Genomic DNA, 25,488 nt, shown 5'->3' on the forward strand with positions numbered 1-25,488 from the left:
TCATGCAGCTGACACGGGAGAATTGAGGGGCCATCGTCCGCGAAGCCCACGTTCAACAATGTCCGCCGTCAAATGTTCTCTGAAATACTTGTGCCTGCCCCACCCCTATACTCTGTCATCAGATCTGCCACATATCGTGGCCTATCTTACTTTACAGAGGACATTCTGTGATGAAGTGCGGTTATATGACACCTTGCCATCTACTGGTAGTTTCACCATCCTTTGATAACTTTTCATACAAACTCACTACAGTAGCAAAAGGACAGCTTCACCATTTCTCGCACTCTTCTCACATGAAGGACAATAGGAAATGATCTTAATCGAAATCACGTATTTACCCACTTGTGGCCTATATTGCCACTAAAAGTATTCCCACTATTTTCCTTACTGTGTGACATACCTGCATCACCACCAGGCAGCATTCAATCTCACTGTGGTCAGTAGTCATAATATTTTGGCTCGTATAGAGTATTTCAGACCAAAAGTTTCATCACCACCATCACTGTGCAGTTTCTAAGGAACACTTCCTGTTGCCCAGAACAAAAAATGGGCTGCAAGGCTATACAAATGAAATGTTTCCTAATCTACAAAGTACACACTATATCAAACAATGGAAAATCCAGGATGGAATGTAACAATTATGAGAAGTAAAGTTGCTACTCACCATATAGCGGAGATGCCGAGTCACAGAGAGACAGAACAAAAAGACTCACAATTAAAGCTTTCAGCCATTAAGGATTTCCTCTCTCTCTCTCTCTCTCTCACACACACACACACACACACACACACACACACACACACAACTGCAGTCTCAGGCAACTGAAACCACACTGCGAGTAGCAGCACCAGCGCATAATGTGAGTAGTGATTCGGTGGTAGTAAGGAGGAGGCTGGGATGGGGGTGACCCCATTGCAGTAATCCAGCAGGATCTCCAGTCACTGCTCAAATCCTTAGGCCCATCCCAGAACCTCTCCCCAGATTCGATGTCTCTACTCACTCCTACCACTCCCCACACTCCTACCTTCCACATACCTCTTAAAGTTCATAAACCTCACCACCCAAGACACCCCATTGCGGCCAGTTACTGTGCCCCCACTGAGAGAATCTCTGTTTTCGTAGACCAACACCTCCAACCTATTACCTGGAATCTACCCTCCTATACAAAAGACACCAACTATTTCCTCTACCGACTCTCCACAGTTCCTGTCCCCTTACCACACTGTGCCCTGCTTGTCACTATTGAGGCCATCACCCTGTACACTAACACTCGTAATGCCCCTGGCCTTACCACTATTCAACACTACCTTTCCCAATGCCCGATGGATGCCAAACCAACAACCTCCTTCCTAGTCGCCATGACCAACTATATCCTCATCCACAATTAGTTCTCCTTTGACGGTATTACCTACAAACAAATCCGGGGTACGGGAATGGGCACCCGCATGGCACCATCCTGTGCCAACCTATTCACAGGCCATCTAGAGGAATCATTCCTAAAAACCTAGTGTCCTAAACCCCTCACCTGGTTCAGATTCAATGATAACATCTTTGCCATCTAGGTCGAAGGTGACACCCTATCCACATTCCTCCAGAACCTCAACTATTTCTTCCCCATTTGCTTCATCTGGTCCTACTCAACACAACAAGCCACCTTCCTAGATGCTGACCTCCACCTCAAAGATGGCTACATCAGTACCTCCGTCCTTATCAAACCTACTAACCACCAGCAATATCTCCACTTCGACATCTGCCACACATTCCATTCCAAGAAATCCCTTCAGTACAGTCTAGCCACCCGTGGTCATCGCATCTGCAGCGACGAGCAGTCGCTCTCGAAATATACTGAGAGTCTCACTGAAGCCTTCACTGACCGTAATTATCCTCCCAACCTTGTACAAGGGTATTTCGGAAAGTAAAGATACACCGCACGCCGAAGGAACAGAAGAGTTTTGGCGAGCAAGTTGGAAACACTAGTGTTAACCCTGAACCATTAGCTTTCTCCTCGCGGTCATTCGGCAGTTGAACGTTGCTTCTGGTTGGAGTAGGTCGTGTTTAAAATGGCTGTGCTGATTCAGAATCCTGCCAAATCCGAAGTGCGCTCCGTCATAGGTTTTCTTCATGCAAAAGGTCAGCGACCAGCGGATATTCACAAAGAAATTGTTTCTGTTTATAGGAACATTATGAATCGACAGAATGTGTCGTCATTTCACTGAAGGTAGGACCGATGTTCATGACAAACAAAGAACAGGTCGGCCATCTGTAATCTCTGATGCCCTTCTTTGGAGAACGGAGGAAGCAATTCTTGCAAATAGACATCTCACATTGAAAGAATTGCTTCAGATCATACCGGACGTGTCAATGACAACTCTTTATGATGTTGTGAGTGTCAAGTTGGGGTACAGGAAATTGTGTGTGCGCTGGGTTCCAAAACTGCTAACGGAAGAACACAAAAAGAAAAGGATGGGTTTTGCGCTCTACTTCCTCACACGCTATGCTGAAGCAGGTGATGAGTTCCTTGATCACACTGTGACAGGTGACAAGACGTGTGTTTATCACCATACACCTGAATCCAAGCAATAATCAATGTAATGGCGCCATTCAAATTCACCAAAAGCCAAGAAATGCAAAATGTCAATTTCAGCAAAGAAAATCATGGCTTCTGTTTTTTGGGACAGACAAGGCATTCTTCTGTTGGAATTTATGCCTCCTGGAATGACAATTAATGCTGATGCATATTGTCAGACTTTGAAACGTCTTCAAAGCGCATTCAAAACAAACGCAGAGGAATGCTGACAAGTAGAGTCCGCTTGCTTCATGACAACGCTCAACCTCACACAGCGCTCGTAACCAAAGCACTACTGAAACAATTCAAATGGGATTTATTGGACCATCCGCCATACAGCCCGGACCTAGCACCCACCGACTTCCATGTCTTCCATTGCCTGAAGTCACATCTTGGTGGAAAATCATACCACGACAATGAAGAGTTCAAAGATGAAGTTGAAATGTGGTTCCGACAACAGGCGGCAACCTTCTATGACTGTGGGATACAAAAGCTTGTGCACCGACTTAACAAATGTTTGGATAACGGGGGTGATTATGTCAAAAAATAACAAATAATCCAGTTAATAAGATGTAACTGACGATTTCTAAATAAATGTTCTATTTAAGGACTGCAAGCCATTGTATCTTTACTTTTCAAAATGCCCTCGTACAAAAACAGATCACCCATGCCTTATCTTTCCACCCTCCCACCACCTCCCAAAGTCTGTGCTCTGGCCACAGAGGAGCATTCCCCTCATAACTCGGTACCACCCAGTACTGGAGGAACTGAATTACATTTTCTGCCAGTTTCAATTATTTCTTGTCATGCCCCGAAATGAGAAACATCCTGCCCACTATCCTTCCGACCCCTGCCATAGTGGTATTCCGCTGTCCACCGAACCTACAAAATATACTCGTTCATCCTTACACAACCCCCACTCCCAATCCCTTATCTCGTGGTTCATACCCCTGTAATAGATCTAGACGCAAGATCTGTTCTTCCTCCAACCACCATCTACTCCAGTGCGATCACTAACATCACCTATTCTATCAAAGGCAGGGCTACCTGTGAAACCAGTCATGTGGTCAACAAACTAAGTTACAACCACTGTGCTGCATTCTATGTAGGCATGACAACCAACAAGCTGTCTGTCCGCATGAATGGCTATCAATAAACTGTGGCCAAGAAACAAGTGGACCATGCTGTTGCTGAATATGCTGCCAATCACTACATCCTTCATTTCAATGACTGCTTCACAACCTGTGCCATATGGATCTGAATTGGGCATGTGGGAACTTTCCCTGCAATGCATCCTATGCTCCCTTAACCCTCCTGGCCTTATCCTTTGTTAGTCACTGTTATCACCCACCCAGCCCCTTCCCTGTTCCCATTCCAGCACTACACAGCTGTGACTCCACCACCACACTCAGTCTTTTTATTTCTCTTCTTTTCCACTACTTCTCCCCCCCCCTCCCCCAGTTCTCTCCTGCCCTCCATCTGACCCGCAGCACTTCACTCTCTGCCACCCCCAACATACTATCCCTCCCCCTCCCCCCCCCCCACCCAGCTTCCTCCTTACCCTCACCCAGTCATCGCTCCCATCATGCACTGGTACTGCTGCTCACGGTGTGGTTTCAGTCGCCTGAGACTACAATCGTGTGTGTGTGTGTGTGTGTGTGTGTGTGTGTGTGTGTGTGTGTGTGTGTGTGTTGACGAAAGCCTTAATGGCCAAAAGCTTTAACTGTGAGTGTGTTTTTGTTGTGCCTATCTGCGCATCAGCATCTCCTCTATATGGTAAGTACACACTATACAAACACACACAATCTGGAAGCACATAAAATATCCTGCAGTACTGCCATATCAGATGTTGCAAAGGGTGAACAATATAGCAAAAGATGTGTAGTTTCTCAGCCACACACACTGCCATGTGGAACAGAAGACAGTGCAAATTGTGGGTGCCTTCACTAAGAAATGCTCACATTAAAACTATACATCAAACATTTTTGTCCAATGTTAACAAAATTTTAATACATTGTAGGCGAATGTATTGGTAGTGCAAATCTCAAGTCGCAGAGTTTTCCTATCACAAATAAAAGATTTCCTTATCATTTGTTTAAAACACTTCCTCAATGCAGGATAATGGATTAGGTTTGAAGCTCTCTTTCGTGGTTACTAGAAACTACAGCCACTGCGATCATACAGTGTGATATTGAGTTTATAGGGAGCATTACTGAATAGTGGTTCTATGCAAGCTGGAACATGGCACTATATTCCAGTGGCCACAGCCTGCAACCTTCTCTGGGCTGTGTCAACTGCCCACAGACCAGGCCACAATATGCTCGCATCCTGATAGCCGGCTGAGCAGGCAGGACGCTCCGACCTAGCCACTGCAAAGGATTAATGTTGATACAGACAAATCTTCTCTTAAGCCATTTAGTGCTCCTGGTTTTCTGGTTGAAAATGGGTGCCTATACATTTACATAAGAATTCAGTATTTTTTATTAGATCGTATCTGCAAACTTCACATGAAAAAAACAGATGTAATGAAATGGGTAAAAGCTTACCATACTCCCAAAACTGCAAATTATTTTTCTTGGCTCCTCTTCTGAGGGACTGCACAGCTACCAGTAAAGTTGCTCCTTCAGATATTAATGAACCACCAAGTATAAAGAAGGCCTGGAAATGTAAAAATAAGTCATGAACTACAGTAAGAGAACAACAGACACACACACACACACACACACACACACACACACACACACACACACACACAATGGACTACTAGGTGCAGCATCGGAAGACTGCACCGGTGGGGGCAGGAATGGGTCAGGATAGAAACAGAAAAGGGCAAAGGACTATGGAGGTGCAAAGGTTGAGGCCATCAGGATTAGGGGAATGAAGGATATACTGCTAGGAGACTTCCCATCTGTGCAGTTCAGAAAAGCTCATGTCGGTGGGAATAAGCCCGGTGGCACGGTGTGAAGCAATCACTGAGCTCAAGTACATCATGTTCCACTGCATGCTCAGCAAAACTTAGTCCAATCACAGTTCAGCAGTGGCCCTTCATGAGGACATACGGCTAGTTAGTAGTCATGCCCAAGTAAACTTGTAGCTTACTACACATTAGTTGCAGCTAAGTCAGTAAACCACATGGCAGCTCCGCATTTGCTGGGGCAGGGAACACCTGTGACCAGACTGGATTGCACCTACATATATAAACCACAAGCTACCATATGATGCACGGCAGAGGGTCCCTCGTATAGCTGCTAGTAATTTTCTCCCCTGTCCCACTCACAAATGGAACACGGGAAAAAGAACTGTCACTATGCCTCCATACAAGCTCTGTTTCTATTATCTTGTCTTCATCCTTACACAGGCCACAGTAGGATCACCTGCAGTCGCTCCAAATGCCGGTTCTCTAAATTTTCTCAATATCATTTCACGAAAAGAAAGTTTTCTTCCATCCAGGCATTCCAATTTGAGTTCGTAAAACATCTCCACAATACTCACAACTCGATCAAAGCTACCAGTAATAAATCTAGCAGCACGCCTCTAAATTGCTCGAGGTCTTCTTTAATTTGACTGGATGGGAATCCCAAATACATTGTCTTCTTCATTGTCCTAAAATTCTCCCAATAAACTGAAGTCTACCATAAATGCCTTGCCCATTACTGTCCTCGTGTGCCTGTACCATTTCACATCAGTTTACATTTTTATGCCTCGACATTTAATTTACGTGACTGTGCAAGCAGCACACCGCAGAACTATATTTGAACATTACAGGATTGTTCTTCCAACTCATCTGCTTTCACTTCAGTTTTCTACATGTGGGGGAATCAGTCATTCAATGCATCCAACAGAAATTCTGTCAAGTCATCCTGTATCCTTTTACAGTCACATAATGGTGATGTTTTGCTGTACATGAAAATATCATCAGCAAACAACCACTGATTACTGCTCACCCTGTCAGACCATTTATGTATGTAGAGAACAAAATCGATCCTATTACATTTCCCTGGGGCACTCTGAAGTAGGTCGTGGGAGGAGGTACGGAACAAGTCTCGCATCCAGGTGTACTGCAGGGATATGAGCCACGATGCGAGGGGTCAAGAGAGGGTTGTACGAGGATACTGTGTAGGTCAGGCGGGCAGCGGAATAGCACTGTGGGAGGTGTGTGGCGGATGATATTTTTCATTTCAGGGAACGACGAGAGTTAACGGAAGCCTCGGCAGAGAATGTGATTCGGGTGTACCGTTCCTGACCGGTACTGAGTTTCGCGGCCAATCGGTGAAAACGTGGGGGATGGCAGGTGACTGGGGAGATGAGGCACAGCAGATCAATTTCTGGACATGGTGGAGGGGTAATTTTGGTCTGCAAAGGCCTTAATCGGTGAAACCCTCTGCATATGTGGAGAGGGGCTACTCGACAATGTAGATACAGTGACCACGTGCCGAGCGAGCGCTGCGACATCGTGTGCTCGACTTTGGTAACTCCTCACGGCACGTAGCATCGGGTTTCTTCCTGCCGACAGCAGCTTTTTCCGAACCACGTGGGTGGAAACTTTCCCTGCAGCATAACCTCTGACACCGACCTTTGCCAGTCCCTGCCCCATCCTCCACCTGCCTCTATGCCCTTCCCTGCTCCTAATCCAGCCTCACACACACCTTTTATCCTCCTCTTTACATCTAGTGTATCCTTTCCCCTTCTCTACCTCCCTCATTTACCTTTTCCCCATGCAAAACAGCCTCCAAATGCTGCATCTAGCTGCCTACCATCCTGTCATCACCACTCCCACTGGCAGCACTATGGCATCTTCCCCCACCCCTACCCTGCTATTCTTCTCACTCCCATGCCTGACCTCTTCTGTAGAACCTCACCCACTACATCTGAGATCATTACTCCCTCAGCACCCAGAGACAACAGTGGCCGTGTCTGTGTGAGTTTGCGTGTATGAATGTATGTGTAGTTTCCTTAATCTGATAGACTTTGTCAAAGAGCTTAGACTACTTTTAAATCCGCCCATATGCCACTTCACTCGACGACCCCTCTGTATGGTGAGCAAAAATCTGTCCTAAAAATTTGTATTGTTATTCTATCCCAGATTTCCCACAGTTTCACTTACCAATGAAATTAAGCACCTCACCTGTGCAATTCAATATTGTCGACTGAATCAGTACAATTTGGTGTACAAAATCGTACATGGCAAAGGAATCCATGTAAACATTTAAACTGTTGGTGAACTGCAGAGTTGTAGATTGCTAGAACTCAAAGCACTATAAACTGAAGGAAATCTTCAACATAAAGAAACTGGTCTGCTTATCAAACAAAACACTTGCCTTTAAAGGCATAAATTGCCTCCGAGAGAAACACAGTATAGTTCACCTTGCACTAATGCTAGCCCCAAAAATGTTCTGAAAAAAAAACTGTTTATTTATGTAAAAAAATGTGTAGATGACACCGGAACTATTTGAGAAGCAATTGCATAGCCTCAGTGCAAGAATGGGAATGTATAACACAAAATAGCCTAGTACATTCAAAAAATTTAAATTTACACAACTTGCAGTTAAGAGTACTTTCTACCAAACTGCATAAGCAAATTGTGGCCCTTAGATTTGGACATTATTCACACCTTCAAATCTTATTACAGGAAATCCACTGTACAGGAAGATTAAGTTTGACGGAACCTGGAAAGGATTCAGCCTCCTTTGAAGCGTCTATTTTAGATCCTTCGTGTTATAGTGCTGAGGCACGGACAGAGGTTAAGTAAGTCAACCATCTCTGCTTTCAAACTGCTTTCAAAAAACAGCATTCATTCAAGAAAACAACTGAAACAGATTTGATACACCAAATGTGAGTAACACTGGTGACACTGGAACTACTCACTTAATTGCAAGAAAAGCTGCAGCAAAAACATCCACTGAAAGATTTCCTACACACTGACAATAATCTTGTCACTTTAGAAAGCGTATCTCTGTTGAACATATGAACGGCTTTCATATACACGAAGTAGTATAGTATAGAGTAGCCAGAGGTCAAGGCTGGGTTTGAATGTGAGAATTTGGTTGAAAGTAAGCTAGGCCAATGAATGTGAATTTTTGACAGACTACCCAGTGGTATAGCCTAGCCACTATGTTCACAAGCCATGATAATGCACTTTTTGTTATAGGATCTGAAATGGGCAGATAAGCTCAAGGCATTTTCAGCTGCTGACTTCTTTTTCCCAACACTTAAGAATGAAAACTTACATTAAAAATGATATGTTTTGTAAATATCATTATCACATTGTAACATTTAAACAGCATGTTGCCATACTACTCAAGTATAAATCTGAAAAACTGCCAAACACGGCTGCTTAGCTTTGCAAGTACTTAAATCAACATGGCAGCTGCCTAGTTTGCTAAGAGGTGACTTCAAAATGTGAATTACACATTATTATGGCAGACAATGTGACTTTTATTGAATGCTATGCTTCAAAGTGACGCAGATGCAAGACACAGTTTTTCAACATAGTCTCTCTAAACAACATCAGAATGTTCTACCAATCATTCCATTCCTTTGCAATAGAAATCTGCTCACCAGACACGGTGGCATTCGAGAAATGCTACGTGAACAAAGTCATCACAGAAAAATCCATTTCCCCACAGATTTTCCTTCAGCTTGCAAAAAGGTGGAAACTGCACAGTCCAAGATCTGTAATTCCCAACTGGTCTCAGTCAAATTGTTGGCACCATCTCAGTATGCACCACTACACTTGGTCCACATACTGCCAGAAGTTCACAGTGAATATGTCAGCAGTTAAAACATTCTGCCCACAAGAATCGTACTGTTCGACCTACTTCAACCCTCTCTCTCTCTCTCTCTCTCTCTCTCTCTCTCTCTCTGCCCTTTTTTCTTTTTTTGCCTAGGGTGCAAAAACAACTAGGGTCATACACGCCCATGTCAGAACCACAGAGCATGAAGACGAAGAGTGTGCTAAAAGCACGGACTTGGTGAAAGGGTCATAAAATACTCCATGCAAACAACAGAGGTCCTGAACTAAGGATTAAATGTCCTTTGCAATGACAGATAAAATGTAAAACACGGTCAACAGCTAATGTTTGGTTTGCTAAAATGGCTGATAACTTAGATGGTAAACCTAAGTGAGAACGTTAAGTGGTTAAAAAAACGGCATTCCATCTGAAAATGGCGAACCTTCAATGATTGACGGCAATGAGCACAAAGTGGTGGGAGATCACCGCTTCACAAACGATGATGGCTAAAATGACAGTGCCCAATACGCAACCTAGCTAAAATGATCTCCTCGCGGCGAGAGGCCAGAGAGGAAGCCGGCCAAGCCACTGGGAGAGGTTTAATTCTTCAGAGCTTGTTCCAATGAAGGAAAGACCAGTGGTGATGTCACAGTGACACCACCTGCTGACAGACGGCAACACAGACATCATCTGAGCAAATGGGAGCACTAGCGGGCCAAGGTTCAAGGACTGCAGCCTTGGCAGCAGCATCAGCAGCCTGGTTGCCCATCAGACCGGCATCACCAGGGACCCACATAAACATAACAGTGGCTCCATCAACAGTGAGGAAGTGAAAGCTTTCCTGGACCTGTTGCACTAAGGGATGGACAGTACACAGCAAACAGCAGCTCTGAAGAGCACTGATAAGAGTTGGAGTATATGATGAAATTGAAAAGCAACACGCTGGATGTACTGTGTGGCCTGATACAGGGCGAAGAGCTCCGCTGTAAATACTGAGCAGAGTTCCAGAAGCTGACTCCAAAAAGCGCCGAGGCCAATGATGAAGGCACCGCAGTCAATCCGAAGTTGTACACAAAGGCACTATCGCAAAGTTCTGTACGAAGGCTGAGGAACTGTCGGTGATAGTGCAGGTCTGGAATAGTGTCCTCAGGAGGTGAGTGAAGTCCAAGGAGTTAACACGGGCTGGGGCACGAAGCCAAGGCTGTGAAGAGTTCACACCCATTGGGAAAGTGGCAGGTAGTGTGGAGTTCAGTCTCTGGAATAATAGCCAAATGCAAACTCCAGGAGATAATAGAAAAGAGGAACGCACCCCGTACTGGTGATCAAAGGAGCTACACCTGCTGTTCACGTGCCATGCCTGGCCACCCAGCCTATGCCTCCTTCTTTGATGACTTCTGAGGATAAAATCACAAAGGTATGACAGTGGTAGTTTAGTAGCTTCTGCATACAGACTCAACCGAGCTAATGTAAAAGGCACTAGTAGCCAAACGGAGGCGACAATGGTGGATTTTACTGAGGTGGCGTAAGATGGACGGACGTGCAGATGCATAAATGAAAGACCCATGGTCTAGTTTCAAATAGACAAGGGACCGGTACAAATGAAGGAGGGTGGTGTGATCCATTCCCCAGTACGTATAGCTGAGCACACACAGGGCACTGAGGGCTGGGTACAGTGTGTAGCCAGGCAAGACATGTGGGAGGACCAAGAAAGTTTCGTATCGAGCATGAGCCCCAGGAATTTCACAGTTTCAGCTAATGGAAGAGCCCAGATTTAAAGACAGTGGAAGAAACCAATTGTACCGCCAGAAATTCAAACAAACAGTTTTGTCACCAGAAAAGTGAAAGCCATTGTTGATGCTCCTCGAGTAAAGACGATCGAGACAACACTGAAGAAGCTGCTCATGAAGACAAGTCCATGGAGAACTGCAATAGATGGCAAAATCATCAATGAAAAGGGAGCTGGGGATGCCCAATGGGAGACAGGCCATAACAGTGTTAACAGTGATAGCAAAGAGGACGATGCTCAGGATGGAACCCTGAGGCACACACTTTTCCTGGGTAACAGTGTCCAATGAGGCAGAACCCCCACACACCTTGAAAACTCAGTCTTTTAAAAATTCCTGAAGGAAAGGGAGCATGCAAACTCTGAAACCCCATGTGTAGAGACTATGGAGGATACCAGTCCCACAGCATGTGTCATATGCTTTCTCCAAATCTAAAAACACAATCACATTCTGGTATTTCCGTAGAAAACCATTCATGACATAGGTGGGCAAAGTGACAAGATGGTGAACTGCAGAATGACATGCTCGCAATCTGCAGTGCGCAGTGGTTAGTAAATTGCAAGACTCTAGCCACCATACCATCCGGTCATGGGTCAAAGATTCCATCTCTCTGCACACACATCTGGTGAGAGAAATTGGGTGGTAGCTGCAAAAACATTTGTACTTACCGGGCTTAGGTATGTATATGACAGTGGCGTAACGCCAGCATCTGGGAAACGTGCCCTCTACCCAGATGCCATTGTATGTATTAAGGAGAAAGTGCTTGCCCGCAAGAGAGAGGTTCTACATCTGAAAGTGAACACTGAAAGTGAACATCGTCGGCCCCAGATGGAGGATTGGGATGAAGTGAGAGCACAATCCAGCTTCTTCATAGCAACGGCGGCATTGTAGCACTTGCGATTCTGAGAAGAGAAGGGTACCACCCAAGCCTCCTCAACTCGTTTCCGATGGAGGAAGGCAGGGAGATAGAGGGTGGAGCTCAAAATCTCCACAAAATAGCGGCACAAGGTGTTGGAGATAGCAATAGTGTCCACTATGACATCCTCTGCTATGGTCAGACCGGAAATTGGGGAATGGACCTTGGCCCCAGAGAGCCGAAAGAGGATAGTCCTCATGACGGAAGAGGGAATGAAACTGTTAAAAGAACTCGTCTCTGCCCAAACTCTTTGCCTTTACAAATGTCTGCTTGTGTCTGTATATGTGCAGATGTATATGTGTGTGTGTGTGTGTGTGCACGCGAATGTATACCTGTCCTTTTTTCCCCCCTAAGGTAAGTCTTTCCGCTACCGGGATTGGAATGAATCCTTACCCTCTCCCTTAAAACCCACATCCTTTCGTCTTTCCCTCTCCTTCCCTCTTTCCTGACGAAGCAACTGTTGGTTGCGAAAGATTGAATTTTGTGTGTGTGTATGTGTTTATTTGTGTGTCTATCAACATGCCAACACTTTCGCTTGGTAAGTTACATCATCTTTGTTTTAGATATGTTAAAAAAACTAGTAAATGAAATCCAGAAAGTGACGATATTGCACACACATCGTAACCCCATCTGCTTTAGCATGGGAGCACCCATGGTCCTTTCAGACTCCACACACAAATATTCCCATTTGGCCATCACAGAATGATGGTTAAAAATGCAGACAGCACAACTCTGAGTGCGAACTGCATTGCAGCATGCCTCAGTCCACCAAAGAACTGGGACACGGTGACATGAAGATGAAGTGCAAGGAATAGAAGTCCGCAGTGGTATGGACAACGTTGGTAAGTTAGTCTAGATGGTCATCACAAGTCGGGAAATGTTGTTCATCGAAGACTGCCAGTGAGGAGTAAAGCCCCCAGTCATTTATGTGTGCAACATAGGTGGGGTAGCAGTCAGTAAATGGATAGTGCAAGGGATATGGTCACTTGAGTATGTGCCGGAGAGAACGGACCACTCGAAACAACAGGCAAGCTGGGCAGTGCAGAAGGAGAGGTCCAAATGGGAGCAGTTGTGCGTGGAGTCTGAAAGGAACATAGGTGCTCCCATGCTAAAGCAGATGAGGTTACATTGATTGAAAATATTAGCCAAGAGGGCTCCTCTCAGACAGGTTTTGGGAGAACACCGAAGGGGATTGTGCACATTAAAGTCACTGAGCAGCAGAAAGGGGTAAGAGAGTTGCCCAAAATGCTGGAGGAATCTGCACTGGACACACTGAATGACAGAGGAATGTAAATGGTACAAAGGGAAAAGGTGAAGTGAGGAAGGAAAATGTGGACTGCAACAGCCTAAAGCTGCATAATCAGGGAGATGGTCTGACTATGAATGTCACCACAGATGAGCAGCACGACTCCTTCATGAGATGGAATGCCGTCCTCAGGGGGAAGGTCAAAGTGGACCAGAAAGAAATGCGAGAAGTCAAAGAAGTCGTGAGGATGCAATTTTGTTTCCTGGAGGTGGACAATTAGTGGATGCTGTGATTCCAAGAGCTGCTGTAACTCCTCTTTCTTTGGATCTAAGGCCAGGAACGTTCCACTGAATAATCATAATGAGGAAAGATGAGGGGGGGAAAATAAAGGGGCATCACCAAGGAGGCTGTCGAGTGCCAGTCTTCAAAGGCTCACTGCTTCTGAGGCCAGAAGATGGAGGATCCTGCTCCATGAGATCTACAGAGGTGATGGCAGAGAGTCTGAAGGCATGTGTATAGGGTGTCCCCACCCTCAGTCCAGATCACAAAGAGGTCATCAATGAATATGAACTGGGTGAGGGGTTTGGGATTCTAGGTGATTTAGAAAGGTTTCCTCTAGATGGACCATGAATAGGTTGGCCTAGGATGGTGCCAAGCAGTTGCCCATTGCTGTAACATGGATATGTCTGTAGATTATGCCTTCAAAGGAAAAGCAACAGTGGGTGAAGATATAGATGGCTGTGATGACTAGGAAGGAGGTTGCAGGTCTGGAGTCAGCTGGGTGTTGGGAAAGGTAGTGTAAAATAGCAGCAAGGTCATGAACACTGGGGTGTTAGTGCAGAGAGATGCGGCACTGACAGTGATGAGCAGGGCATCGGGTGATAAGGGAACAGGAACTGCGGAGTATCAGTAGAGGACACAGTTGGTGTATATAGGAAGGTAGGTTACGGATAATAGGTTGAAAGTGTTGATCCACAAGAGCAGAGTTTTTGTCTGTGGGGCACAGTAACCAGCCACAATGGCATATTCAGGGTGGACTTTTATGGACTATGGAAGTATGTAGAAGATAGAAGTGCACGAAGCAGAGGGGGTAGGAAATAGAGATTGGTTGGCTAGTTTGTGGGATTGAAGAGAACAGACTACTAACGCCATCGGTCCCTTTTTCCACATACTTTAAGCACCAACAAAGAATAAAAACAAACAATGGAAATGACAAGAGAGAACACAGACCGAGGAAGACACAGACAGATACCATAAAATAGGAATTAAAATCACACAGAGTGTGACAGTGGTTGGCCGACCATAGAAACAAAAAAGGAAAAGCCAACCACCAAGAAACACACTAAAAACCCCAGCCTAAAATCGTAGCCCAAAGGCCAGACTCAACACAAAAAAAAAGGACAAACACTTAGATCAAGCGATAAAAACCCCACGCATGAGTACAACTCAAAACTAAAACTGTCACTGCAACATCATCTCATAAAAGTGCAGGAAACATATCAGGCAGCGCAAAAATCTGCCTCAGCGATGTTTAAGGTGGGCAGTCAGACAGTATGTGGACCACTGTCAAAGCTGACCTGCAGCGACGTAAATGTAGGTCCTCACGGCACAATAAATAACTGTGCGTCATCCGGGTGTGGCCAATGCACAGCCGGCAGAGGGCGACAGAATCCCTGCAGGAAGCTCGCAAGGAGGAGCGCCACACACCAGTAGTCTCCTTGACGGCCCAAAGTTGGTTGCATGAAGGCAGGGTGCGCCATTTTTCACCTCAGTTGCCAAGTGCCTTCTGTCACAAAACTGACCTGGGTCACCCTCCAAAAGGCCAATCACCAAGGCTGGTGCACCGACAGCCTGTTTGGCCAGCGTGTCAACACGTTCATTTCCGGGGATGCTGACAAGAGTAGAGTAAGGGTATGGATGGACTCCTGGATAGCCACCACCAGACTAAAGCTCGTAAACTGCTCAGGGAGTCACTACAGATAACGAAGGACTCGCCTGAGCAGGAGCGGATATGCTCTGGGGCGTGAGAGATGGCAACCATCTCGGCGTGAAAACACTGCAGCCGGCTGGCAATGAGCGTTGTACATAATGGTCCCCCAGACTAAGAGCATAACTGACGCGACCAGCAACCATCGCATCGTCAGTATAGACCACGTCAGAACCTCGTAACATTGCAAGTATTGAAAGAAAGTGGCAGTGGACAGCCTTAGGAGGCAATGAGTCTTTTGGGCCCTGTGCCAGATCGAGCCAAAGGCATGGGCGGGGCACACACCATGGGGGCAGACATAGGGGGGCCCGGAAAAGAGGTGAAAGAGGGAAAACCTCAAGCCCAGAAAGAAGAACTCTGATGCAAGCCACAATCGTACACCCTGACGGGGACCGCCATTCTGGAAGATGGACGACTCAGGTTGGGAACAGCAGACGGTAATTGGCATGCCCGGGCGAGCTACAAACGTGGGCAGCATAAGCAGCCAATAATCGTTGGCGCCGGATCTGAATGCTGTTGACAGGGCTTGTGCGGAAGGCTCCAGTGGCAAATCGGATTCAGCTGTGAAGGATGGTGTCAAGCAACCGCAACGCAAAAGGGGATGCCAAATCGTCAGCCAGACTCCCACAATCAATTCAGGACTGAATTAATGCCTGTTACAGCCGTAAAAGGGTAGACTCAAGCAACGAAGAGTGTTAAGACGCCACCAACACGTTTGTTTAAGCTGCCGAATATGAGGGAGCCAAGTTAACCAGGTTTCAAAAACCAATCCCAAAAACAGATGCGTCTCCACCACTGCAAGTGGTTCACCATCAAGATAAAAGCTGTGGCTCAGGGTGAACAGTACGACGCCGGCAGAAATGCGTCACGCAGGTCTTGGCAGCCGAAAACTGAAAGCCACGTGCTACAGCCCAAGACTGCACCTTGCGGATAGCGCCCTGCAGCTGCCGTTCAGCAGCCACAATGCCAGTGGAGTAACAGTGTAGGCAGAAGTCGTCAGCATACAAGGAAGCTGAGACAGACGTTCCCACCACTGCAGCAAGGACATTAATCGCAATTAAAATGAGGCTGACACTTAAGACAGACCCTTGCGGTACCCCATTCTCGTGAACTTGGGAAGAACTATTGGAGGCCTCAACGTGCATGCAGAAGGAACGAAACGACCGAAAATTTTGTACGAAAATCGGGAGCAGACCCCGAACACCCCAACCAGAAAGTGTGGAGAGGATGTGATGTCGCCATGTCATATCGTACGCCTTCCGCACGTCAAAAATGATGGCGACCAGATGCTGATGGTGGGCAGAGGCTGTATGGATGGCAGACTCCAGGCACACCAGATTATCGGCGCCAGAGCAGCCCTTACGGAACCCACCTTGAGACAGAGCCAGAAGGCTCCGAGACTCAAGCAGCCAACTCAACCTCCGGCTCACCGTGCGTTTGAGCAACTTGCAAAGAACGTTGGTGACACTAATGGGGCAGTAGCTGTCCACCTCCAGTGGGTCCTTGCCACGTTTCAACACGGGTATTATGATGCTTCCCCACCATTGCGAGAGGAACTCACCCTAGATACAGATACAGTTGAAAAGGTCTAGGAGGTGTTGCTGGCAGTCCACTGAGAGATGTTTGAGCATCTGACAGTGGATGCAATTTGGCCTGGGAGCCGTATCAGGGCAAGCAGCTAGGGCACTTTGGAATTCCCACTCACTGAATGGAGCATTTTACCATTCAGGGCGGCGCATGTGAAATGAAAGGCTCCGACGTTCCAACCGCTCCTTCAGGGAGCGGAAGGCAAGCGGGTAATTAGCAGAAGCGGAACTCTGAACAAACTGCTCCGCGAAGTGGTTTGCAATTGTGTCTGAGTCAGTATAGACTGCCCCATTCAGCGAAAGTGCAGGTACACTGACGGGGGTCTGATAGCCACAGAATCGCCTAATCTTGGCCCAAGCCTGAGATCGAGAGGTACGGAGGCCAATGGTGGAGACATACCTTTCCCAGCACTCCTGCTTGTGTCAGCGAATGAGGTGACGAGCTCGCGAATGGAGCTGTGTAAAGGCGATGAGGTGTTCCAACGAGGGATGCCGCCTATGACGCTGGAGTGCCCGTCTGCAATCTTTAATGGCCTCAGCGATCTTGGACGACCACCCACACGCAGTCCTCCGCCGAGTGGACCCAGAAGAACAGGGAATGGCAGATTCTGCTGCAGTAACAATGCCGGTGATGACCGAGTGAACCACCGCGTCAATGGCGACATTGGAAAGAGGCTCAATAGTAGCAATGGACATGAACAACTACCAGTTAGCCTTAATCACAGCCCATCGACAGGGGTGCCCAGAAGAGTGAAGCTGTGGCAGTGACAGAAAGATCGGAAAGTAGTCACTACCGCACAAGTCGTTTTGCACACTCCATTGGAGAGATGGTAATAGGCTAGGGCTGCAGATCGAAAGGTCGATGGCTGAGTACATGCCATACACCACACTGAAATGTAAGAAGCCACTATTATTTAAAAGAGAAAGGTCGAGCTGTGCCAATATTTGCTCAATGATGTTGCCTCGGCCTGTTGCCACTGATCCACCCCACGAAGGGTTATGGGCGTTGAAGTCGCCAAGTAACAGAAAAGGTGGCAGCAACTGGCCTATTAGCACAGCCAGAACATGCTGCGGGACATCACCATCCGGTGGAAGATGGAGACTGCAGACAGTAACAGCCTCTAAAGGTGGTTGTAGAGGGACACACACTAGCTGTAAAAAGAGTGAAGGACGCAGATGCAGATGCCACCAGATACCCTCTCATAAGCTGCCCGGTTCTTGTAATAACCCGACAGCCACGGAGGGTGGGGATTAGCATTGCCGGAAACCAAGTTTCCTGAAGAGCAATGGAGAGCAAAGGGTGAAGGCTGAGAAGTTGTCAGAGCTCAGCAAGATGGTGGAAAAAACTGCTGCAGTTCCACTGGAAGACGACATTGTCCATGGCCGAGAAAAGCTTGAAGGGACTGAGGAGGCAGATTACACTGCTGGGCCACCTGCTGCCACCGATTCAGAACCTGTGCGAGTGACATCCATTGTGTCTGAGAGATGGCGAGATCTAGGTCCTCAGCGGATGCCAGAATCTCTACCTTGCCCTCAGATGCAGAGCTTGTAGGTTGCGGTGGTGTGGGTGCCACTGCAAGTTCCTTCATCTTAGAAGTCTTCTTCTTGGACTTTTCTCGCTGCTCCTTGGGTTTCACTGGCTGGGAGGGCTTCACCGATTCAGTCTCCGGGACAGAGGAGGATCGCGAAGCCCTACAACCTGCGAACTGTGGCTTCTTCAGCCACTTGGGGGAAGGGGAGGGGGGGGGGGGGGGGGGTGATGTCCCCAATGGTTGGGGGTGCTGCTCACGAGGTAGGTGGAGCGGGAGCAACAGGGAGGGAAGTGCCACCCACAATGAAGGGGGCAGGCGTACACTTCTGGCTCTGAGAGGCGACTGTTGGAAGTGGAGCGGATATGGGCTAGAACAGTGGTAGCGGCAGCGTAAGTAGTAGCCATGCGAACAGGATGGAGGTGTTCGAACTTTCTCTTCGCCTCAGAGTAGGTCAGTTGGTTCAGGCTCTTATATTCCATAATTTTCCGCTCTTTCTGGAGGATCCTGCAGCCTCGCGAGCAAGGTGAATGATGCTCTCTGCAGTTGACACAGATAGGAGGCGGGGCACATGGAGTATTGGGATGTGATGGGCGTCCACAATCTCGACATGTGAGTCTGGAAGTACAGCAGAGAGACATATGGCCGAACTCCCAGCACTTAAAGCATCACATCAGGCGAGGGATATAGGGCTTGACGTCACAGTGGTAGACCATCACCTTACCCTTCTCAGGTAATGTATCACCCTCAAAGGCCAAGATGAAGGCACCGGTGGCAACCTGATTATCCCTTTGACCCCGATGAACGCGCCAGACGAAATGAACACCTCGTCGCTCTAAATTGGCGTGCAGCTTGTCATCAGATGGTAACTGAAACATCCACAAACTTGTCACACGCTAGTAACCTTCGTGACTGGGCAGAGGATGCCGTTTTTACCATTACTGACCCTGAGCGCATTTTGGACAAGCCCTCCACCTCCCCAAACTTGTCCTCTAAATGCTCTATGAATAATTGAGGCTTCGTTGCCATGATAGGCTCCCCGTCAGCTCTTGTACAAACTAGGAAACAGGCAAATAACTGTCACTGCCATCCTGAGCTTTAAGCTCCTCCCACCATGTGGCCAGGGAGGGGGAACAATTTGAGATTTTAGTTCTGAGCATTAAATTGAGCCTGAGAATGGCAGCTGGCCACCAGCAAGAGATGATGTACCACGCTTCACTGCGGGTCATCCGCCCTGATGGCACTCAATCTGACCAAGGGCCCTCCCCACGGGCACCATCAAGTCTCAGCAAGGGCCATCTGGCAGGATGGCCATTGCCGGGAGTCACGATGCCCCAGAAAGATAGGCGAACGAGGGGAGTTAACGGCGCACGCTTCAGCAGAGCGATCCCTGTGTTGTCAGCGGGCTACAACCAACAGGGTACATGGTGGCCCCACCACAATGAACTGGCTATCATGCTGGGTATTAGGTGCAAGAAAGTCCATGGTCGTCGTCTCCGCAGAAAGAAACACTGCATAGTGCATGGTGCAAATAGCACCCAGGAATGTATCCTCGCCCAAGAGATGGATAACGAGTGGGACTGCAATGCGACAACGAGAAAGCTGGCTAAAGGTCTCAATGCACGAAGGACACAATACACCATGTAAGGCACCCTTTCCCAATTGGCTCGCTCTTCGGAAGAATTTCGAAAGGTGAAGTCAAACCCTGAGGGGACCATCACATAAAAGCCAAAACGTGTGATACTCCTTTTAGTCGCCTCTTACGACAATCAGGAATACCGCGGGCCTATTCTTACCCCCAAACCCGAAGGGGGATAGGGAATAGAGAGGGAGGCAGACTTAAGAGAGAATTGCTGGTATGGGCCTAAGGATTTGAGGAAGAGATGGAGATCATGCTGGATTTATGGAATGGGTCACAGCAGCACAGTTTGTACATAGACTCTCTAGGTAACCTCTGTGTTTCGTAACGACAGTAGTGGAGCCATTGTTGGCTCGGGATCAGTGGTGGAGTGTGGCTCTTTTTTTTGTGTGTATGCCATGTTGGTTTGACGTACAGGAATTTGGGGAATCATGCTGAGGCAAGGTTCAACATCACAAAATCCTGAAATGTTGAGGGATTGATTTGCGGGAGTGGGAATCACGGTTTGTTGGAGTAGTGGATTGAGTCACACGGGGTTATGTATTGTTTCTGGATTGGGCCTGATTAGCAAGGTCAGTAAAGAAAAAGTGTTTCCACTGTACGGACTGGGAAAAAGAGAGAAGATCTTGTGAAACTCTTTGCACTTAGTAGCTCTATACTGACCCTACCATGTCCATGTACGTTCCCAGAGGCAGCACAGCAGCTTTCCCGACTCCTACCCTGTTACCCCACCTCACACCACCCCGCCCCACCCCACACCACCTCTTTACTCCCACCATTCAACCAAGCAGATTGCTGCTAATGTAGGACACAGTTGCAGTCTTCCAACAAGCCCCAGCACCCGGAGACAGTGGCCATATGTGTGTGTATACTTTCTATTTCGGAAGGAGGACATTTTTGTCCAGAAAGTTAAAATTTAGCAGCCTATTGCACCTGTTGGTGACTCAATGCCTCTTATGTGATGAGTAGCAATCTACCCTTTTCGTATCATTGTTCAGTAAGTGTTGGATTATTCTTGTTAGCATGAAAATTATTGTAATTGTAATGTAAATTTCTGACCAAAAATCAAAAGGTTTATAACTGTGTGTTATGAGACAAATAAACCACAATCCATTTATTAAAGCTATCATATGGTATCTTCCATTACTGCCAACAATTATGTTTAAAAAAATAATACTGTACAGAAGTAATGAAAGACCCAACACACAAAGTTAACTATCAAGCTATGCAAATGCAACATTTACATATGGAAAGTTCTGCATCTATATCTACTTCCGTAATCCATAAATCACTGTGACATGCCTAGCAGAGGGCATTTTCCACTGTAGCACATATTAGAGTGTCTGCTCATTCCATTTGCAGATAGAGTGGGGGAAGAATGGCTGCTGAAGTGCCATTAAACACATCCAAATTGGTTTGACTGTCTTCGCAGTGCCTATGGAGAGCTACATAGGGAGCTGTAGCACATTTCTTCAATTCCTGATTAAAAACCGGTTCTTGAAATGTTTTAAGTAATCCTTCCCAGGACAGTTGGTGCCTAACTTAAGTGTGCATCAGCTCAGTTTTTCAGCATTCTGTGATGCTCTCCCACAAGCTGAACAAATCTGTGACCATATGGCCTCCCCTCTTCTTTGTATATGTTCAATGTCCCTTGTTAGACTTACCTGGTATGCATTCCACACATTTTAGCAGTATTATAGAAAGGAGCTAAACAAGTGTTTTGTAAGCAACTTTCTTAGCTGGTATGTTGTTGTTGAAAGACTGTAAGAAGAGCAAACTGATGTAAAATCATCAAGGAATAGGAAAGCTTGAATTGGTCATCTATTTACAGACACTGATCTGTTAATGGTGATAGCAAAGGTGACCAATCCAGCTCACACATGGAAAGGGACCATTCTTTGTTTCGAGACAAATCCTCTGTGCCCTTGTCAATGATAGGCCGGTGCTGACAGAAAATTGCACGCATTCTGTCTGAGCTGGTTGCTTAGACATAATATTTTACCACTATTATTTATGAAGGTAGTTGGTTAATTTGTTATTTGCATGTTCTGTGCATGTTGTTGTTGTTTATTGTTGTCATTGTTGTTGTAGCAGATGTGGTCTTCAGTCCAGAGACTGGTTTGGTGCAGCTCTCCATGCTACTCTATCCTGTGGAAGCTTCTTCATCTCCCAGTACCTACTGCAACCTACATCCTTCTGACTCAGCTTAGTGTATTCATCTCTCGGTCTCCTTCTATGATTTTTACCATTCACATTGCCCTCCAATACTAAATTGGTGATCCCTTGATGCCTCAGAACATGTCCTACCAACCGATCCCTTCTTCTAGTCAAGTTGTGCCCCAATTCTACTCAATACCTCCTCATTAGTTATGTGATCTAACCACTGAATCTTCAGCATTCTTCTGTAGCACCACATTTCGAAAGCTTCTATTCTCTTCCTGTCTAAACTATTTATCGTCCATGTTTCACTTCCATACATGGCTGCACTCCATACAAATACTTTCAGAAACGACTTCCTGACACTTAAATCTATAGTCGATGTTAACAAATTTCTCTTCTTCAGAAACGCTTTCCTTGCCATTGCCAGTCTACATTTTATATCCTCTCTACTTCGACCATCATCAGTTATTTTGCTCCCCAAATAGCAAAACTCCTTTACTACTTTAAGCGTCTCATTTCCTAATCTAATTCCAGGCCCTTTGCTGTCTCTGACAGCATTACAATGTCATCGACAAACCTCAACGTTTTTATTTCTTCTCCATGGATTTTAATACCTACTCTGAGTTTTCCTTTTGTTTCCTTTACTGCTTGCTCAATATACACACTGAATAACATCGGGGAGAGGCTACAATTCTGTCTCACTCCCTTCCCAACCACTGCTTCCCTTTCATGTCCCTCAACTCTTGTAACTGCCATTTGGTTTCTGTACAAACTGTAAATAGCCTTTCGCTCCCTGTATTTTACCCAGCCACCTTCAGAATTTGAAAGAGTATTCCAGTCAACATTGTCAAAAGCTTTCTCTATATCCAAAAATCTATCTTCTAAGATAAGTCTTTGAGTCAGTATTGTGTTCCAACATTTCTATGGAATACAAACTGATCTTTCCCAAGGTCGGCTTCTACCAGTTTTTCCATATGTCTGTAAAGAATTCACATTAGTATTTTGTAGCTGTGACTTATTAAACTGACAGTTTGGTAATTTTCACATCTGTCAACACCTGCTTTCTTTGGGATTGGAAATATTATATTCTTCTGTAAGTCTGAGGGTATTTCACCTGCCTCATAAATCTTGCTCACCAGATTGTAGAGTTTTGTCAGGGCTGGCTCTCCCAAGGCTGTCAGTAGTTCTAAGGGAATGTTGTCTACTCCCAATGGCCTTGTTTTGACTTACATCCTTCATTGCTCTGTCAAACTCTTCACACAGTATCATATCTCCTATTTCATCTTCATCTACATCCTCTTCCATTTCCATTATACTGTCCTAAAGTGCATCGCCCTTGTATAGACCATCTATGTACTCCTTCCACCTTTCTTCTTTCCCTGCTTTGCTTAGATCTGGGTTTCCATCTGAGCTCTTGATATTCATGCAAGTGGTTCTCTTTTCTCCGAAGGTCTCTTTAATTTTCCTGTAGTGAGATAAGCCTCTACATCCTTACATTTGTCCTCTAGCCATCCCTGCTTAGCCATTTTGCACTTCCTATCGATCTCATTTTTGAGACGTTTGTATTCCTTTTTGCCTGCTTCATTTATTGCATTTTTATATTTTCTCCTTTCATCAATTAAATTCAATATGTCTTCTGTTGCCCAAGGATTTCTACTAGCCTTTGTCTTTTTACCTACTTGATCCTCTGCTGCCTTCACTATTTCATCCCTCAGAGCTACCCATTCTTCTTCTAATATATTTCTTTCCCCCTTTCTTGTCAATTGCTCTCAAATGCTCTCCCTGAAACTCTCTACAACCTCCAGTTCTGTCAGTTTATCCAGGTTCATTCTCCTTAAATTCTCACTTTTTTGCAGTTTCTGCAGTATTAATCCACAGTTCATAACCAATAGATTGTGATCAGAGTCCACACCTGCCCCTGGATATGTCTTACAATTGAAAACCTGGTTCCTAAATCTCTGTCTCACCATTATATAATCCATCTGAGACCTTCCAGTATCTCCAGGCTTCTTCCATGTATGCAACCTTTTTTTATGATTCTTGGACCAAGTGTTAGCTATGATTAAGTTATGCTCAGTGCAAAATTCTACCTGGTGGCTTCATCTTTCATTCCTTACCCCCCATTCCATATCCGCCTACTACGTTTCCTTCTCTTCCTTTTCCTACTACCGAATTTCAGTCACCCATGACTATTAAATTTTCGTCTCCCTTCACTATCTGAATAAGTTCTTTTATCTCATGATACATTTCTTCAATCTCTTCATCATCTGCAGAGATAGTTGCATATGAACTTGTCCTACTGTGGTAGGCATGGACTTCATGTTTATCTTCGCCAAAATAATTCGTTCACTATGCTGTTTGTAGTAGCTTACCCGCACTCCTAATTTTTTATTCATTATTAGAGATACTCCTGCATTACCCCTATTTGATTTTGTATTTATAAACCTGTATTCTCCTAACCAGAAGTGTTGTTCCTTCTCCCACCGAACTTCACTAATACCCAGTATATCTAACTTTAACCTATCCATTTCCCTTTTTATATTTTCTAACCTATCTGCCCAATTAAGGGATCTGACATTCTACGCTCCGAACCACAGAACACCAGCTTTCTTTCTCTTGATAATGGTGTTTCCTGAGTTGTCCCCGCCCGGACATTTGAACAGGGGACTATTTTACCTCAGGAGTATTTTATCCAAGAGGATGCCATCATTTAACCATACAGTAAAGCTGCATGCCCTCAAGAAAAATTACTTTCAGCCGATTGCAGTACCAGCACAGCAAGGCCATTTTGGTTAGTGTTACAAGACCAGATCAGTCCATCATCCAGACTGTTGCCCCTGCAACTACTGAAAAGGCTGCTGCCCCTCTTCAGGAAACACAGGTTTGTCTGGCCTCTCAACAGATACCCCTCCATTGTGGTTGTATCTACGGTACAGCTATCTGTATCACTGAGGCACGCATGTTATGATATAAAATGAGAGTTTTACAATAAGAATAACTTACACCTTCTCAGAGGAAAATCTGGCATTATGGTGGTCATTTACATGATGTCTTAAGGTTTTCTTTCAATGCATACTTACTGCTTTAAACTTAATTATGTTCAGTGTTTGTCTAACTAATGCTTGTACAACTTGGCGAGTTGTAATCTTCACTCCTAGTTTGTCTACATAATGTGTTGTATTAGTAATTTTCATTGTATAAAATGCACATGCGTAACTATTTTCAAGTGCTGAAATGTGGTGCTCCAACTATGCACAGAGAGTGCACTCGGGATCCAAGCATCGGTAAGCAACGTAGCCAACATTACGCCATTTCTCACTACGGAGGTGTGCAGAGTATTTGCCTG

The 25,488-nt window shown here is 45.8% G+C and overlaps 1 protein-coding gene across 3 annotated transcripts in view; it reads right to left on the bottom strand.

Moving 5' to 3' along the window:
- The window catches only part of LOC126176020 (zinc transporter 9), a 173,757-nt gene that overhangs the window by 56,366 nt on the left and 91,903 nt on the right, over positions 1–25,488 (bottom strand). For all 3 annotated transcript variants that reach the window (XM_049923144.1, XM_049923143.1, XM_049923142.1), the window contains one exon: positions 5,111–5,222. In XM_049923144.1, coding sequence (XP_049779101.1) covers positions 5,111–5,222 — 112 coding nt within the window. The remainder of the gene's footprint in view (positions 1–5,110; positions 5,223–25,488) is intronic.

This window comes from Schistocerca cancellata, chromosome 3, assembly GCF_023864275.1.
Source record: "Schistocerca cancellata isolate TAMUIC-IGC-003103 chromosome 3, iqSchCanc2.1, whole genome shotgun sequence".
Lineage (NCBI taxonomy): Eukaryota > Metazoa > Arthropoda > Insecta > Orthoptera > Acrididae > Schistocerca > Schistocerca cancellata.